Source organism: Xenopus tropicalis, chromosome 4, assembly GCF_000004195.4.
Source record: "Xenopus tropicalis strain Nigerian chromosome 4, UCB_Xtro_10.0, whole genome shotgun sequence".
Classification (NCBI taxonomy): domain Eukaryota; kingdom Metazoa; phylum Chordata; class Amphibia; order Anura; family Pipidae; genus Xenopus; species Xenopus tropicalis.
The window spans coordinates 88260946-88277850 of NC_030680.2; the positions used below are offsets into that span (position 1 = coordinate 88260946).

General features: G+C 38.9%; 1 protein-coding gene across 1 annotated transcript in view; it reads left to right on the forward strand.

Moving 5' to 3' along the window:
* Positions 1-15843, forward strand: part of usp24 (ubiquitin specific peptidase 24) — a 100877-nt gene extending 85034 nt beyond the window's left edge. Inside the window, exons 59-67 of the mRNA XM_002931607.5 lie at positions 549-664; positions 1947-2060; positions 4189-4254; positions 4388-4451; positions 5734-5812; positions 6337-6412; positions 10067-10153; positions 10853-10963; positions 12294-15843. Of these exons, the coding sequence (XP_002931653.2) occupies positions 549-664; positions 1947-2060; positions 4189-4254; positions 4388-4451; positions 5734-5812; positions 6337-6412; positions 10067-10153; positions 10853-10963; positions 12294-12356 (776 nt within the window). The 3' untranslated portion in view covers positions 12357-15843. The remainder of the gene's footprint in view (positions 1-548; positions 665-1946; positions 2061-4188; positions 4255-4387; positions 4452-5733; positions 5813-6336; positions 6413-10066; positions 10154-10852; positions 10964-12293) is intronic.
* Positions 15844-16905: the final 1062 nt, after the last annotated feature.

The window sequence follows — 16905 nt, forward strand, 5'->3', positions numbered from 1 at the left end:
TATTTTACAGTTGGTTATACATTATTCTATACATATTTAGGTGACAAAGTCTCTGTTTCCAGGCTACCTTGAAATATATGAATGTAGAATACAAAAAAAAAATGTATCCTCATAATACTCCCAATAAGAAATGTTTTGGTTGGTGGCTATGTATAAACCATGTAACACTGACCATTGTTTCACTATTTTGTACTTTTGTTTCACTAAAATGTACTAAGAAAAATAAGCTACAGTGTTACATGTAGCTTGTAGATGTCTGTGTGTAGGTCCCAAACATGTTGATGTGAGCAATTTTTTTTTTATACCTTTTGTAGGCCCTTATGAAAAGCTCTGCGTTTAGTAGTGAATACCCTTATTCTCCACTGATGTGTGTGTTTTAGTGGCTGCAGATTACATAAAAATCTCTAGTGTGAAGTGTGCTTTTTAACATGGACTTAATATCAAAATTTTTCTGACCTAAATATAATCACTGGGTTTTTTTTAACCAGATGGTGGGAGATATTGGCATTTAATGTAAAACACCTCTGCTTTCTTTATCCTTACGTAAGCTCCTGGTGTCTTCAAACCACATCCTTCTACAAATACTTGTGGATCTCCCCTGCTACTCCATGCAGAAGTGGAGGCCTTGATGTTTATGCCAGAAGGGAAGCCTTATTTGCTTGAGGTACGTTCATTAAAGGACAATGAAAGGTTAATCTAAATTAAAAGTAAAGGCATTCTTTTTAAGTACTTACTGCATATCTAAATTCCCAGATCCCTGCTTGCTTCTCTGAGATATGGTGCTGGCAGCCTACAGCAGTGTGAAGACTACAGTGACATCACTGAAATCTCTCTGTCCTTCCTGTAGGCTGCCAGCGGCAGCCTTCCTATTCCCTGAGCATGTGTGTAACTTGATCCTGTCTCCTGTTCTGAGCTACACATACCCACCAGTCAATCAGAAGCGGATCTGGCAGAGGGGAGGGGGGGAGGGAATGAAACACATGTGCAGTATGAAGCAAGGAGGGAAAGGAAGAGAGAATACCTCTTTAGAGATGGCTGCCTGTTCTAGAAAATGTGAAGTAAGTGTGACTGAGTAAATATTTGATTAGGTGAGCCAAAAGTGTGGCGTTTTTACTAAACAATAGGAGGGACTATTGGGCAGTATGCTTTTTAAATTTTGACTTGCATTCTCCTTTAACCGTTTTGCCACTGTTCCCAACATGTGACATGGCATAGATCAAAGTAAATGCTAGAAACATAAAATCTAAATTGCTGGTAGGCAATCTATTAAGTCATTTAAGTTTTTTCGTAGACATCGCACTATACAAGTCACTTCTAAACAACTTTGGGGCAAAGTATAGCTGTTGTGACTAGCCCCTTTAGGAAATATCCTAGTACAAAATAAAATAACAATAATTATTAAATAAATGCACATTTTTTTTTTCTTTTTTCCTGTTTTTTACATACTTAATCACATTTTTGTTTTTTCCTTTTTAGGAAAATGTATAAACTACTACTGTTTATAATGAATATACTTTATTGGCTAACTGATTTATGTAAAAGCAGTCAAGCTGTTGGGATTTAAATCTGTTTATCACAATAAATGTAATTTTTAAATCTTAAAAGCTTACACTTTTTTCAACCAACCAATAAATATTTTCACTTTCTGTTTCAGAACAGTGGCTAACTCAGTACAACTGCTACTTACCTTTTTTGAAAAATAGCTAAACTGTCTGGTTTTTCCCAGTACATGGTTTCCTAGTGTTTGTGCCAGGAGTTTATGTATACATTAAACATGATAGGCGTTTATGTACACTTTAACTGTGTACATAAATTATGCTAAATTGTGTCACATGGTTATGAAGTTACAACTTGCATCCTTTAAGTATTCATTGTTACCAGTCTTTACATGTGATTCATGTGTTCTAGAAAAAAAGCATTTGCTTCATTCAGTGCCTTTTCCATAGGTCATGTTTGCCCTGCGAGAACTTCCTGGTTCCCTCACTGTTCTCATCGAGATGGTGGTGTACTGCTGTTTCTGCAATGAACGCTTTTCTCTCACTCTGCTTCATTTTATTAAGGTAAAAATATGAAATATAAAAGTATATATATATATAAAAGTTTTTTTTTTACTAAATTTACCTTCATTTACATTAGAAACAGTTTGCAAAAGCTGTTTGGTTGACATCAGTTTTAACCCTTTTTGTGTCGAACTTGGACACCAAGGGGTCACCAGAGAACCTGATGTCAAGGACCCACCGGCCGGAGCCCCAAAACCTTATTGAAAATAGCCCTGGTGTTCTAAGAATTCATACCCAAGTGATGTATTTGTGGTTGAACCAGCAGTTCAGGCTGGTTTCTAATTGTAACATTCAATTCTAACATTGACCTCATCGGCATATGTATTCCTAATAAACTTTATTAGGTCCTGTATTTTTTGGAAAAAATCCTTGTCAAAAACCTTTTTAAGCAACATTTTGGAACAAAAAGTTGCTTCCAGGGACAGTATATGACCTTAAAGTGCTGAAAACAATTTATTATGTCCCATTGGTCAGCACCACTTTCTAACCTTTCAAACCATGTGCAATTTGCAATGGAAAGTAAAAGTTCAGTGCAGCGCTGAGCAATACCACCCTACTGAACAGAATATTGTATTATTGCTCAAAGCAGTCAGACAAATTTGACTCTTCTTTTATAACTGTATTATTTGCTAAAAACCTTCCTCCCTGTCAAAAACACTTTGAACTGCTGGAAGCACTTCAAGATTCAGCAAGTTATATTTTCACATATATTCTAGAAACATTTAATGTATTCTTTTTGGCTAGTTACAAAATGTGCTTAGTGCACGTTTTTAGGTTATTAAAGCTTTGTAATCTGGTTGGCTCCTTAAGGCAACTGAATACAGTACATTCTTATTGCTTCTGTCTTTTCAGGGAGTATTACAGTGGCCAATATTAAGTCTGCCTATGGCTAATTATCGCAAGTTGGCATCAGGTTCACTTCTCTTTATTCTCTTACTGTACTCACACTGGTGTGCCACAATATGAAAGAGAAATATGCTTCTTATGTAATCTAATGGGAAAATGTGAATGCAAGGGTTTTTAATCACCATCATTTTTTTTAGTTTATTTAGATTTTGAATAAACCATTACTGTTAATTAACTTCAGTCTGGCAATGACAAAGCAGAGAAGTGTTACAGTGTAGTAACACAGAAAAATAACTTAAAAGGTTTTGACTTTTTACCAGGAACCTGAATAAGTACACAGGAACACTGCCTATGATTAAGTGCCTAGTAGCCCAAAACTTACTGTAAGCATGCTTCTATAATGAAGTCTGCATTTTATTTACTGTCCTCCTAAGAGTGCCTACCCTATCAGGATTCCTAGTTAACACTCCCTGAAGGTTTAAAGGATAAGGAAAGGCAAAGTCACTTGGGGGTGCCAAAATGTTAGGCAACCCCTAATGACTTTAATCGCTTACATTTTACCCCGGGCTGGTGCCCCTGTTCGGAGAGAACAGCACCAGCCCGGAGTAGCTACAGCGCTTCCTCTTTCCTGCTTCGCATGCGCGCATGCACAGTAGAGTGAAAAAGCTGAACTTTAAAAGAGAAGTCGGCTTTTCACTCTACTGCGCATGCGCCAGTCGTGGGGTCCCGGCAAAACGAAGCCGGAAGGAGGAAGCGCTCGCTACAGGTACCCCGGGCTGGTGCTGTTTTCTCCTAACAGGGGCACTAGCCCGGGGTACAAGGTAAGTGATTAGCCTTTTCTTGTCCTTTAAAGTAGTGGTCCCCAACCTTTTTTGTGCCAAGGACCGGTGGCAAGCACGAAAATTTTCCACGGACCACGGTGCACGTTCATTTACGCCTTTATACGTGCGGCGCATTCAACTACGTCTTTTTTATACGTACGGTGCTTTCCTACGAGCCTCTATATGTGTGGTGCATTGATCAGCGCCTCTAAACCCCAATGTCTTTATAGGCATGCCGCTTTTATACGCACATATTCAGCAAGGCCAGGAACAGAGGAGGCCCACTAGAGAGCTGCCCGTGCACCGGCACTGGTCTGCGGACCCCTGCTTTAAAGCATGCGCAGCTGGACCCCCCACATTAATACTGTTTAGCCTTATTTTCAAGGAGTTCTGTGTTTACCATGATGGCTCTGACTTTCTATTTTTACAAATATTAAGATGTTTAATATATTGAATTACAGAACCAGCTCGAAACTGCTCCTCCACATGAATTAAAGAATGTCTTTACTCTTCTATATGAGATACTGGTAAGTAAGATATGCATCAAAATCCACACTGCATTTTCTCTCTGTACAGGGGTGATGTTACTTTATGTATTCTGAGTGGGATCAGTACTGTAGATTGTAACCTATTCATGCATGCTTTTATACTTTTTCAAAGGTTATTGAAGATCCCTTGCAGTTACAGAGGTTGAAATTTACCTTCGAGTCTGATGGTTTATTAGGTAAGTAGCATTTGGTTTAAATGTTTATTGCCTCTGCTGTTATTTAATGGAGACTTTCACCAATTGATTACCAACCCCTTTAAGCAATTACTTTTTTAAAACAATATTTATTAGAAATTAGATTTAAAAGAATAAAGAAATTAATATTTCATATATTTGGTGTTTACTTTCCATTGTCAACAAGCTCCACAGGGTACCCAAGACCCATGATTAGCATATGAAAATGTGAAAGTTTGCTTAGGTTGGAGAAATGACGGGACTAGGGATAGGCAGTTGGGCCACAAACTAGGTAGTTTAAGTGGGCTTCCAATACAGTTTGGATTGTCACCTGCACCCATGACTGCCATCCATAATCAGGGGGCCCCAATAATTAGCCCACTAGTTACCTGGGCCCCCTGGGTGGAAGCCCTTGCCAGCAAGTAAAATGAGGGCCCCAATGTAAAAAAAATGCCCATATCATGCACAGGCACACCCCTGGAGGGTACAAGGAGTAAGGCAAAGAAAGTGGCACGTGGTATTAAAAGTAAAAGAGAGCAGAAAGAATTACTTAATGGGAAATGTAAATAAGAGTATTCTGGTGTGGCATGTGGTGCCAATAGGTATATGGGGGAAAAAAATGATGTGGTTGAAAAGGTAATAGAGAAGATCTGGAGAGATTGGGGTGGGAAGAAACAGAAAATCAGAGGAAAGGGAAAGTAAAAGTGAGAGAAATGTACATGAGAAAATAAGTTTCCAACTCTGGAAAGACAGTAGTATGTTAGGATGTCCTGTTGAGCAGACTTGGGTCTATGTAGTGTACTGTTTAAAAAATAGAAAAAGCTACGAGATCAGACTTATATTCACTGGGAAAAAATGGATCTCATTAAAACAGAGAATTGTTATTCTCAAATTTATGGTTGAACTCAAGCACTAATTAACTACCACTATAGAGAATTGGGTAAACTCTAGTGCTTTATATGTGCAGTTTTGGACATACCCTGTTTACATCTTGAGTATTTTGCATGCCAGAGGGGAAATTTTGGTTAGGGGTAGATATTTGAGCTTTGCTGTTCTTTCGCTTACTTAGATTAGAGTAGTAAGATACCTACATTCTGCATGTTAATAAAGAAATAACTGAGGCTTTGCAGCGCTTTCCCACCTTGAAAGAAATCATAACTTATGCTGGAACTGAGAGGTGGTATCACTTTAATTCAATCACAATGGTTCCTTTTGATTAAATAATGGTAAATATTAACTTTAATAAATAAAGGAGATGCTTACATATAAATGTTTCCTTTTTCAGCACTGATGCATCACAGCAACCATGTGGACAGTAGCCGATGCTATCAATGTGTTAAGTTTCTTGTTACCCTGGCTCAAAAGTGAGTTTGCAAAATTCCCATTTTTTTTTTTTTTATAATTCCAGTGCTGTATTTCACAGGCAAGGCACATGGCCATATGGTATCTCAAGAAATACCCATGCTTTCATTGAAATGTAAAGTGAGCTATATATTTCAAGGGAATTTAAATGGAAAAATTACTTAGAGAGCTTTACTGAGCACTTTTGCAATTTACATTTATTTTCTATTTGTATTGCTTTCTGAGATATTTGCAGTTTTAGGGTTTTGGCTCAACTGGGAAGTAACCTTAATACAGGAAATGCATAGTTTCTGACATTCTGGACCTTCAAAGAGATCTGTTGAGCTAAAAGCCTGCTGTTAGCAGTCATCTAAATCTAATATATATATGTATGTGTGTGTGTGTGTGTGTGTACAGAGCAACAACAAAGTACCGCACTCAACAGTCTCAGTGATTTGAATAAACAAACAGTGTATGCAAAATGAGATTGATTAGGTCTCTAACTTGTAAAAGTGACTTATGTTTTTTATGTCTTTGTTCTGGGAAGGTGCCCTGCTGCTAAAGAGTATTTCAAAGACAATTCTCACCATTGGAGCTGGGCTGTACAGTGGTTACAGAAAAAGGTAATGCATTCATACTTTATTAGCAGCAGAGAAATAAGAGAAAGGCTAACAATTCTGTAGACAAGATTAAATTATTATTTTGATGGTACAATTGTCTCTCACAGCATTTTACAAAGTAAATGGATACAAATACATGATATATTTGTCTACGTATACAGTGTACAGACAAACAGTTTACCAGAATAGATGCACACTAACAAAAATCCAAAGTATCTACAGGGGAAAGACTTGTACGTGAGTACAGTCTTAAAACTTGGAAAGTGATTAATGAGCCACTGCAGACCAGAATGAAGAAAAAGTCCCTTTGTCTAGTAAAGTTAAAGAATGAATCATTAGGAAAGAGTATTGGACCAAAAATAGTCTTAAACATTCCTGCTTCAGTATACTCGCTAGGCCAGATATGATCCTCGCCATATTTTTTCCCTCAGTGGACACTGTAAACAGTAAAAGTCTGTATAGTTCTTACAACCACCAGCCCTAAACCTTTCAAATTAGCAAAGTTAAGATGGCTTAATATCATTGCAGAACTCACTTCAGAAGACTGACACAAAGCCACAGATAACTTATAACTTTCTGATCTCAACCAGAGACTGATTACACCACTACATAGTTATGCACCAACCTTTAACCATACAAACCATATCTCCTTGGGTAGAAGGTCTGACATGGTGATTGATTTTGTTAAAGGAGAAGGAAAGTCAAAATCTATTAACCACACTATTAAATATTACTACTATTGCTGAGTAAAAACGCTATATTCCTGGCTTGCCTAATGAAAGATTTACAGAGATACACTGCTACATTCTACATACTTGTTTCACTGAACGGCGCCGCCATCTTTAACATGGCCGTCGCCGGCTTCTAAGTTCACTGTGCCTCTCTCTCTTCAGCAACTGTCTGGAGCTGCATCCCCCCTGCCAGCACCGCCGCTAGTTATGTCCCCCGTTGCCTCTCCCCCCTGCCAGCACCGCCGCTAGTTATGTCCCCCGTTGCCTCTCCCCCCTGCCAGCACCGCCGCTAGTTATGTCCCCCGTTGCCTCTCCCCCCTGCCAGCACCGCCGCTAGTTATGTCCCCCATTGCCTCTCCCCCCAGCCAGCACCGCCGCTAGTTATGTCCCCAGTTGCCTCTCCCCCCTGCCAGCACCGCCGCTCGTTTCCCCATGCCTCTCCCCCCTGCCAGCACCGCCGCTAGTTATGTCCCCCATTGCCTCTCCCCCCTGCCAGCACCGCCGCTAGTTATGTCCCCCGTTGCCTCTCCCCCCTGCCAGCACCGCCGCTAGTTATGTCCCCCGTTGCCTCTCCCCCCTGCCAGCACCGCCGCTAGTTATGTCCCCCATTGCCTCTCCCCCCTGCCAGCACCACCACTAGTTATGTCCCCAGTTGCCTCTCCCCCCTGCCAGCACCGCCGCTCGTTTCCCCATGCCTCTCCCCCCTGCCAGCACCGTCGCTAGTTATGTCCCCAGTTGCCTCTCCCCCCTGCCAGCACCGCCGCTAGTTATGTCCCCCATTGCCTCTCCCCCCTGCCAGCACCGCCGCTTGTTATGTCCCCCATTGCCTCTCCCCCCTGCCAGCACCGCCACTAGTTATGTCCCCCGTTGCCTCTCCCCCCTGCCAGCACCGCCGCTAGTTATGTCCCCCATTGCCTCTCCCCCCTGCCAGCACCGCCGCTAGTTATGTCACCCGTTGCCTCTCCCCCCTGCCAGCACCGCCGCTCATTTCCCCATGCCTCTCCCCCCTGCCAGCACCGCCGCAAGTTATGTCCCCCATGCCTCTCCCCCCTGCAAGCACCGCCTCTAGTTATGTCCCCCATGCCTCTCCCCCCTGCCAGCACCGCAGCTCGTTTCCCCATGCCTCTCCCCCCTGCCAACACCGCCGCTTATGTCCCCCTTGCCTTTGTCTCATGCTGCCATGCTGCTGCAGACGCTAGGGGGAGCCTCCTGTTTCTGCGCATGCGCCGCCTCAGTTCTAAGTCCTGGAGTCTGAGGATGAGCGATGCATTATGGGAATCTTCTCTACCCAACTCAGCGTTTTTCCTTACTGTTTGGCTTCAGATCTTCTGAACAGGTGAAATATGGGGAGACTTAAGGGCAACTGAAGGTATGCCTGTAGCTTGAGATTAACTCTTTACTAGCCTTTCCTTCTCCTTTAAACAAAACTTCTTTAAGAGAAAAAAAATATATGTATGTATAATAATGTGTGTGTGTATATTTTTTTACATGAATTCTGGCCTATTTCAGCATTTTCACTGTGTCATCCCCAGGACCTGATATCTTACATGGTTTCATCGAGTGATTGATCATGTCACTTCATTATATTTGCATAACATATAAGTCTCCGGCTTTGGAACTCTTACTAGCAGTATAATGAATCCCAGTGTTAGTTTTTATGTCATAGTCTGCAATTATATTGGTCATGTCATGTACACAACTCCAGATTTGAAATATCTCTGTTGACAAAACCACAAGCTAAAGAAATTACATTGGCTAAATAATTCCCAATGTTCCAAATGTAAAAATCTTTATATGTTTTGCCAGCACCCCCAGTCCAACCAAAATAATAACCAAGAAACATCCCTTCCCTATTTTTTTGAACGATGAGTCAGGCCATTTGGGAGATTTGTTACTTCATATTTCTGACGTATTATATCTTTCCCTGCACTACTATCAGATGCTTCTTATATGTACATATATATATATGTGCAGCCATGAGCGTTTGATTACAGTATATCAGGGATTCTTAAATTATGTTTCCAGAGCCCAAGAATAGATCCTCATGCTTAGGGTAGGTTGCCACCATCCACTTTAATGATGTGACATTTCTTAAATAGAAACTAGTTAACATAACTGGTTCTAAACCTAAACTAATTTTTGGACCAGTTGATGTGTTGGTGTTTTGTTTTTTTAAAGTACTCTATTTTTGGACTTTCATTTACTTGACCAGTTAATAATGAATAAATATTTAGTCCAACCTATTAGGGGTCCGACTTCCGAACCAAAATTTGTTCAAGAACCCCCCCCCCCCACACACACAAAGCAGAAACATCTAATATACACTGTAATCTGTTCCTTCAAAAATTATGAATACATACCATTTAAATATGCTTAAATACAGCTGGAAAACAGTACCTTACCTCACTTGCCTCATTTGAAATCCTGGCAGGGGAGGAGGGACTAGAACATTAATGTTACAAATTGTAACAACTTCTCCACAGCTTACTTATAACTACATAACCCACAATGCATTGTACTATGATGTTTCTTTAATTATTAACAGTATGTGTGCAGGGATTGTGGGGTTTGGAGGATGCAGGGTAAAGGCAGGCTGAGGACAGTCAACTACTGTTACATTTTCTTTTGAGTCTCAAAGTAATCGGCCAGATCAGCAGGAGAACAGGGGGGCAGGCTTAGTTAACTGTTCCACACAATACTATTGCATTAAAATCAAGAAAAGGCTACATATGTTTTGATTGATGTATAAGTTGCTAAAAATTATGTTTCCTTTACAAAAAAATGAAGATGTGTTTGGGTGGAGTTCCCCTTTAAGTTAAAGTGTAGAAGCTGTAATGTTTAAAATAACCGCTGATTCCACATTTCAGTGCAATCCAGTTGCTTTCACTACTCTGCATTCTCCTCATTTTTTAAACTTTTCATTTAGATGTCAGAGCATTGCTGGGCACCACAAAGTAACATCTCCAATGAGACATCCACTGCTAAAACCTTCCAGCGCACTGTTTCTGCACAGGTAAAGTATACATTTCAATTCTTGCTTTCTCTCTTCTGATATATTACTGAAATGAATGCTCTTTCACATAACGGACTTATCCAATTCTAGTTGGACTGTTATATAAAACTAATAGTGGATGCATGTATTGGCTTTCTTTGCAATAAGATGGATGTGAAAGATCTGCACTCTGGCTTTGCAACTTGCTCCAGTAGTAAAAAGCAGAACATTGTTTAGTTTCAGTGCAAGTTTTCAGGTATATTTCTCTTGTTATTAATTATTAGGGATGCCTTACCATTTTTGAATTTGCCTCAACAAACTGATTCAAAACTTAAAGTAATGCGTATTTAGATGTGAGGAAAGAAATCATTGCACCATCTGTGAATAAAAAAATGCCGTGTTCAGTTATTGCAAACTGAGAAGCAAAGTGGCTTTAATATTTGGATTTGTTTGAATGAACAATTAGGATTTTGACAAATTTTTCAAAAAGTGCTAGTGTTCTGCTCAATCCATTTGGGTTTGGTGCATCCCTATTAATTATCATTCCAATATGACCCAAATTTAGCAGTAGTACGGCCAATTGTCCCAAATAAATTTGGTTCAAAATTGTCTCTAATAGACCCTAAGGCCTCTCAAAAACTTTTTTTTTCTTCTTCATCCTATACATGCAGTATACATTTAAATCTGATAACTTTGTCTTGTATATGTCTCCTGCTTTAGGATACCTTGGCATATGCCACAGCCTTGTTGAATGAAAAGGATCAGTCAGGAAGCAGCAATGGCTCTGAGAGCAGCCCAGCCAATGAAAATGGAGATAGGAGCATGCAGCAGGTAAGGATGCACCACAGAAGGGGATGTCTGAATACAATTGGGCATCTTGAATGTTTTAGACCACTGTTATTGTAATAATGATGAGCCCTATAAACACACAGTTCTTTTAGAAATACTCTTAACATAAAATGGCTAGAAACAGAGGACACATGGTGACAGCTTTACATAGAACCAAATAGATGTCCTGTTTTTTTTTTCTCTCTGTACAAAAAGCTTTTATAATCCATTTCATTCAAACACACAAATAAGTATAAGGGCTAAGAATTATGTGCACAGAACTTTATCTGCATAGCCATCCTCCCCAGAGATGTTGATTAACAAGGCTGTGGCTGTTAAGGATGAGTGATGTGATACAATTGTATTTGCAGATACCAAATATTTACATATTTCAATACAAATATTGTATTGTGGTATAAAAGTTAGATAAAAAGCAGACATTTGTTGGTTGTAAGTATTCACTCCCCTGGGTCAGTACAGGACTTGGTGATTTAGCACCACAGATTCTCAGCTAGATTAAGATCAGGACGTTGTGTGGGCCACTACAGTACACTATGTTTTATGTTCTTGAGCCCTTTTAGTGATATATTGACCTTGTGTTTGGATCATTATTCTGTTGAAATATAAACCTTCTCCCAACCTTCTCTTTTATAAAGGTGTCCAGACCACACTTCTAAAAAGCAGTCCAACAGCAGGATGCAACTATGACCTTACTTAATAGATGTTCATTTTCCTACTCAAAATTATATTCATAAATATTAACAAGAATTATACAGTAAGAAACAGATCATAGGACAATGTTCACGCAATCTATTGAAACGCAATTGGGTACCCATAACAGTATCCAGGCCCGGATTTGTGGAAAGGCGCCAGAAAGGGCGCCAGAAATTTAGGGGCGGCAGTGGGGGGGGTTCGCGCATGCGCACTAGGGGAGGGGGGGGGCGACCAGCGGGGACGTCCTAGGGGCGCCCGGAACACGAATCCGGCACTGACCGTATCCAAGTTTCAAAAGATAGGAAGAGCTAAACAGTGATTTGCAACCCTTTGTTTAGGTTTTCTTTGTTTGTTTCTGAGTTCTTTGTGAATAGTAGAGTGAGTGCATTTAGTATGTTATAGAATGTTCTATTCTTAGCAACTTCTTAGTTGGTCTTTGTGTTTTATCTTCTTAGTTGGTCTTCATGTTTTATCTTGTATGGTTTTCCATGCATATAAATAGGACTATGTGAAAATGGCCTTCCTGTATTTAAGAGCATTCCTAATACCTCTTTACAATGTTATGTACTGGATAATGAAGTTGTGTTTTTTTTTTTTGTTTTTTTTTTTTTTTACACAGGGTCCAGATTCGCCCATGATAATTGGAGAGACTAAAAGTGACACTGATGATGTTGATCCTTAAATATAATCTTGGGGTGCAAAATAAAGACGTGCTGTGAAATATGTTCGCGCGTTGGGAACTTTCTCGCTATAGATTCGGTTCTGTGAGAATCCCCGGCAACTATTTATAGACTGTTTCTTGCACAAGAAATGTTTCCATTTGCAGCCAAGGTCATTTTTTAGAACTCACTGCAAAGAGGACGTTTTGTCATTTTGGCACGGTTTGGCAGTAAAACCATGCACACAGTTTATTTTTTCAAGATTTTATTGAACAACAAATCTAGCAAGTGGTTCAACTTTGTTTTTTTTTTTTTGTTTTTTAAAGTATGTGAAAATTAAATGAGTGAATGTAAAATTTATGCTTTTTCTGTAATGCTGCAAAGAGATTTCTTTTGATTTTATACAGAATAAAAAGAAAAGGCAGATCTTAACTGCATTTAGGTGCTTAGGGCCACTTTTTAATCTTTGGATATTTACTTAGGAATCTTCAAAATGATGTAAAGATATGTTAAAGAGACTTACATATTTGCCTTGTAAAAATTTATTATAAAAATGTTTATAAAAAAAGAACTCTTTGTATTTAATGTTTCCCAGACTTTGGATAGTGCTTGAGAATGCTAGGGTTTATGCTGCTGTAGGAAGCGTCGTCTCTTGAAGAAAACTGTTTTTTCTTTTATTCAGAAACTAGAGCTAAATATGATCTTGTCAGGCACAGCCAAGAACGGACATCTGCATAGTAATAGGTTGAAAGAGAGATGCTTATTTTACACAAAGGGTTTGTTTATTGTCTAAAAACCTTTTTTGGTACTTGTCATTTTTGGTTTTTATTACTGCACTTTTTTATGAAGTAAAACTATGCTAATTGATCTTATTATCAGTAGTTACCCTAAAGTCACACTTAATAAGGCTTGATGTAAGATTCAGTTAGCTGTCAGCTCTATCAGCACATACTGGAGGTCTTCAACAAACCTTTTAGGAAGGTGGCACAATTCATGAAGACTTCTCAAGTGATCCAGTTGTTACACTTGAGACAACCAGACCAGCCAAATTATATAGTCATTGTGGTGCATTGGAGCACATCAGCCGCATACAATACATATATGTGCCCTAAGGCTGCCTGATATTGTTTAAGACGTTAAATAGGTTTTTAAAGATAAAGGCCTTGCCATAATTGTGTGTTTAAGCTAATGCATTACGTCCCTTTTGCTTAATGAACATTTAGTCATTAAAAGCTAAAGTGTGCGTCGGGTTTCAGCACAGCAGCTAATCTGCATGGCATTAAATTAGGCTGCAGACTGAAAGCACCTGCTCATTTTATGGACAGAAATCTTTGTAGCCCTTTGTTTTTTTGTCATTTTCGAAGCTAAGTGATAAGTCTGGTGAATTTACTTACATAGTGGCAGAGTGTGCTTTAAAGAGCGAGTGAAATATGAATACTAGAAATTAGAATGTCTAATTCAGCTTCAACAGCTAAGATTTACTGTGTCAAGGTCGAGTAGGCAACATGATCTATACTAACTATAGAGTAGGTGCCATTCAGGGTCAGTTTCATCACAGTTCTAGTTCTATAGAACCTGCTCTTCTCACAAGGATCTGGGATCCGTATTCTTACCTGCTTTTGAAAAGCTCATGGAGAGAGCAACACTTTCAACATGTGACTGACAACTAAATATACTCCTATATAAAAGTGTTGTTCTTAGCACTGATACTAAATTTGATGTGGGACACTGCTGGGGGGTTTTGTTTCTGTTATGGAAATAGATAGCAAAGGCACCCCATAGTCAATATTTACAACTCTTGCAACTGGAACAATAAACAGTTATGATTAGAATCTTTATATTGTAACTGGTTGGAAATATAGGTTTTAGTGTTCCTTATGTGGGTATAGTAGGTAACTTGCAAACAATGAACTCTACTCAAAAGCAGATTCCAATATTGTGAACTGTAAGAGAGAAGTGTTATAAACTCACAATACTGGAATCTTTGAGGTTCTCCTGGCAAACTTCATTGCTATATCTGATAGTGCCTGATCACCAGAAGGAAAAAACTCCTACACTAGAAGTTTAAACATTTGGTAGGACAAATCCATGCTTGAATCACTTGTTTCTGCAGAACTGGAGGTTGCCAATGGTTTCCGGTTTATGCTAAGATGCCCGGAAGATTGCCAGTTAGTACAGATTATCAGCATATGTCATGTCATGTAAGGTAGACATTGTTATGTATAAAAAAACAATAGTTTTATCTACAGTATGGTTCACTTGAGGAAAGAGGCCTACCTGTCTGCCTTCCTGTCTGCTTGCCTGTCTTTTTGCCTGCCTTCCTATTTAAGCAAGGAGATCATTTGTGAGGTTGCAAAATACATCTTACTGTTACTGAGCCATGATTTTGAATTGATGGTAATTTCTTTCATAATGTACAGATGTTCTGCTCTCCAAAATAATAATAGTGTATATTAACATTTCAGAAAAAGACTAATTTGGGAAAGTGTATTATTCTCTGTGTCCCACTACGAATGGGCTAAAGAAATATGGAATGTAATGGTTTCCGGACAGCACTGAGCCATGATTTGCAGCTGCTTGAAATGTATTATTTTTGGTTTTAAGAACATGCAGATATGTTTTAAATCAGTACATTTTATTAAGATATTGATTACGTACAATACTGTACTAAAAATACAGTTTATTTTGCATTTTTTTGCCAAATTTGAGATGGTTTGTATGTGTGTATTTCATTTTTATTTGTTCAGCCTTGTATTTTTGATCAACAAATTGATGCACTGATTTTTTTTTTTGTTAATGTTTATGGATTCACTTGCGCTACATGATGTTGGCGGCCAATCTGGTAGTGGAGCAACTGTTTTATTTATATACTGGTATTTCATTGCACATAGAAACTGTTACATATGCCTTTCCTCTTGCTCACAAAGGGCCATCCTCCATGCCATGTTGTTCTGGAGATTATGAAGTTCCCAACTGATCGACACAGCAAAGTTCTACTTTAAAGTTGATAGTTGTGCTACACAAAAAGGGCGCATGAAAGTCTGGTACTTCTATCTCCTATCTACTCTGATATGCCTGCAATTGTAATGGGTTTGATGCAAAGTGGGATGTTTTTAGATTTCAAACTAGAGGCACAACAAAATCTGCTTTTTTTTTTTTTTCTTTGTAACCACTGTTTGTGATTTAAAGGAAAAGGTAGCAAAAAATGTGCCTTTTAAATTTGTGCTTAAAATTTAGTATAGTACTGTAAAAATAAAAAGGTTTTGTGTGCATTTTGTTTTATGCTTTCTTGGGGCGTGTATTTCAACAAGTATCCAAGGGGCTGCAATACCCCCTTTGTGTCCAATTGTTGGAAACTTTTGTCTACTGCCTGTATATATCTCTATCGTGTGCTCTGAAATACCTGTATGCATTCCACCTTTGAGTACAACTCAGAACAATGATGCTTCTTTCAGTAATCACTTCCTGAATGAATGTTAATCCTTATTAAAATCTGTTATGTTAAACTAATATGAAATATGTGTGGCCCTTTTAACTGCTCGGGCCAAATGTGTATAGGCAATGTCATTTTGCCAGTTGTCTGGCAATAGCCTACAGTCTTGGCCAAGTTGGTGGCATGTTGGCCTATGTATGTACCCAGACACTTCCCTGTAACCTAAGTGGAGTTTCTCAGCCATGGTGGAAAGGATTTTTTTTTCTTTTATGTTCAGCTACACAACAGCTATAACTAGTAGTGAATATGCAGTGCTATCATTACTGAACAAACCAACATGCTAGATTTAGATTTATAAAGCAATTGGTCATGGGCACAACGGACTAGAGTTGGTAACTAGACCAGTGACTAATTACAGTGGGAATAACAACCTGATCTGATTTAATATTGACTTCCAACCTGCCTATTATCACCCATGCTCGACTTTCAAAATATACTGTACATGCAAGTCATTAAAAATTTCTTACTGCAAATGACCTTATTGTGCCAGAGCAGTAGTGCCCTGGAAACATTTGGCTTTGGGTCCACAAAGAGGCCCTTAATTAGATATCCCAGCAGGCAGCTGTGGAAAGATGTCGCTTACTGGCATATAGGACAGTTCGGGGTAGAACATTTGGGTAAGGAAGCTGAGACAATTGGTTTCTGTTGATCAAAGAAAGGGAGCTGTGGACCTAGAGCTGCAGGGGGAGCAACTATGAGAAAATATGGATTATAGGAAAAGGTCCATTATCCCCTCTGCTATAGAAGAATTATTTGCAGAGTAAACATATTTTCCCTGCCTGTGTTTATAAAGCTGGACAAGACTGGTATTGTATTTATTGTGCAAACATAATTGTGAATACTCATATGCTATATTTATTTATGAAACTTTTTAAATATGGCATTTTTATGCACACACTCTGTATCCAAGTTACACCACATCTTTGGTGATGGGAAAAATATTCGCTAAACTGCTAATTTATATTAGCAAAGTGAAAATGGGCATACAATAAACACACACAGAGGGCATGCTCACACTAAGCACAATCCCATTTGCAAATTTTTGTACACAATTTGCATTTCACTCTGATTCACAAAAA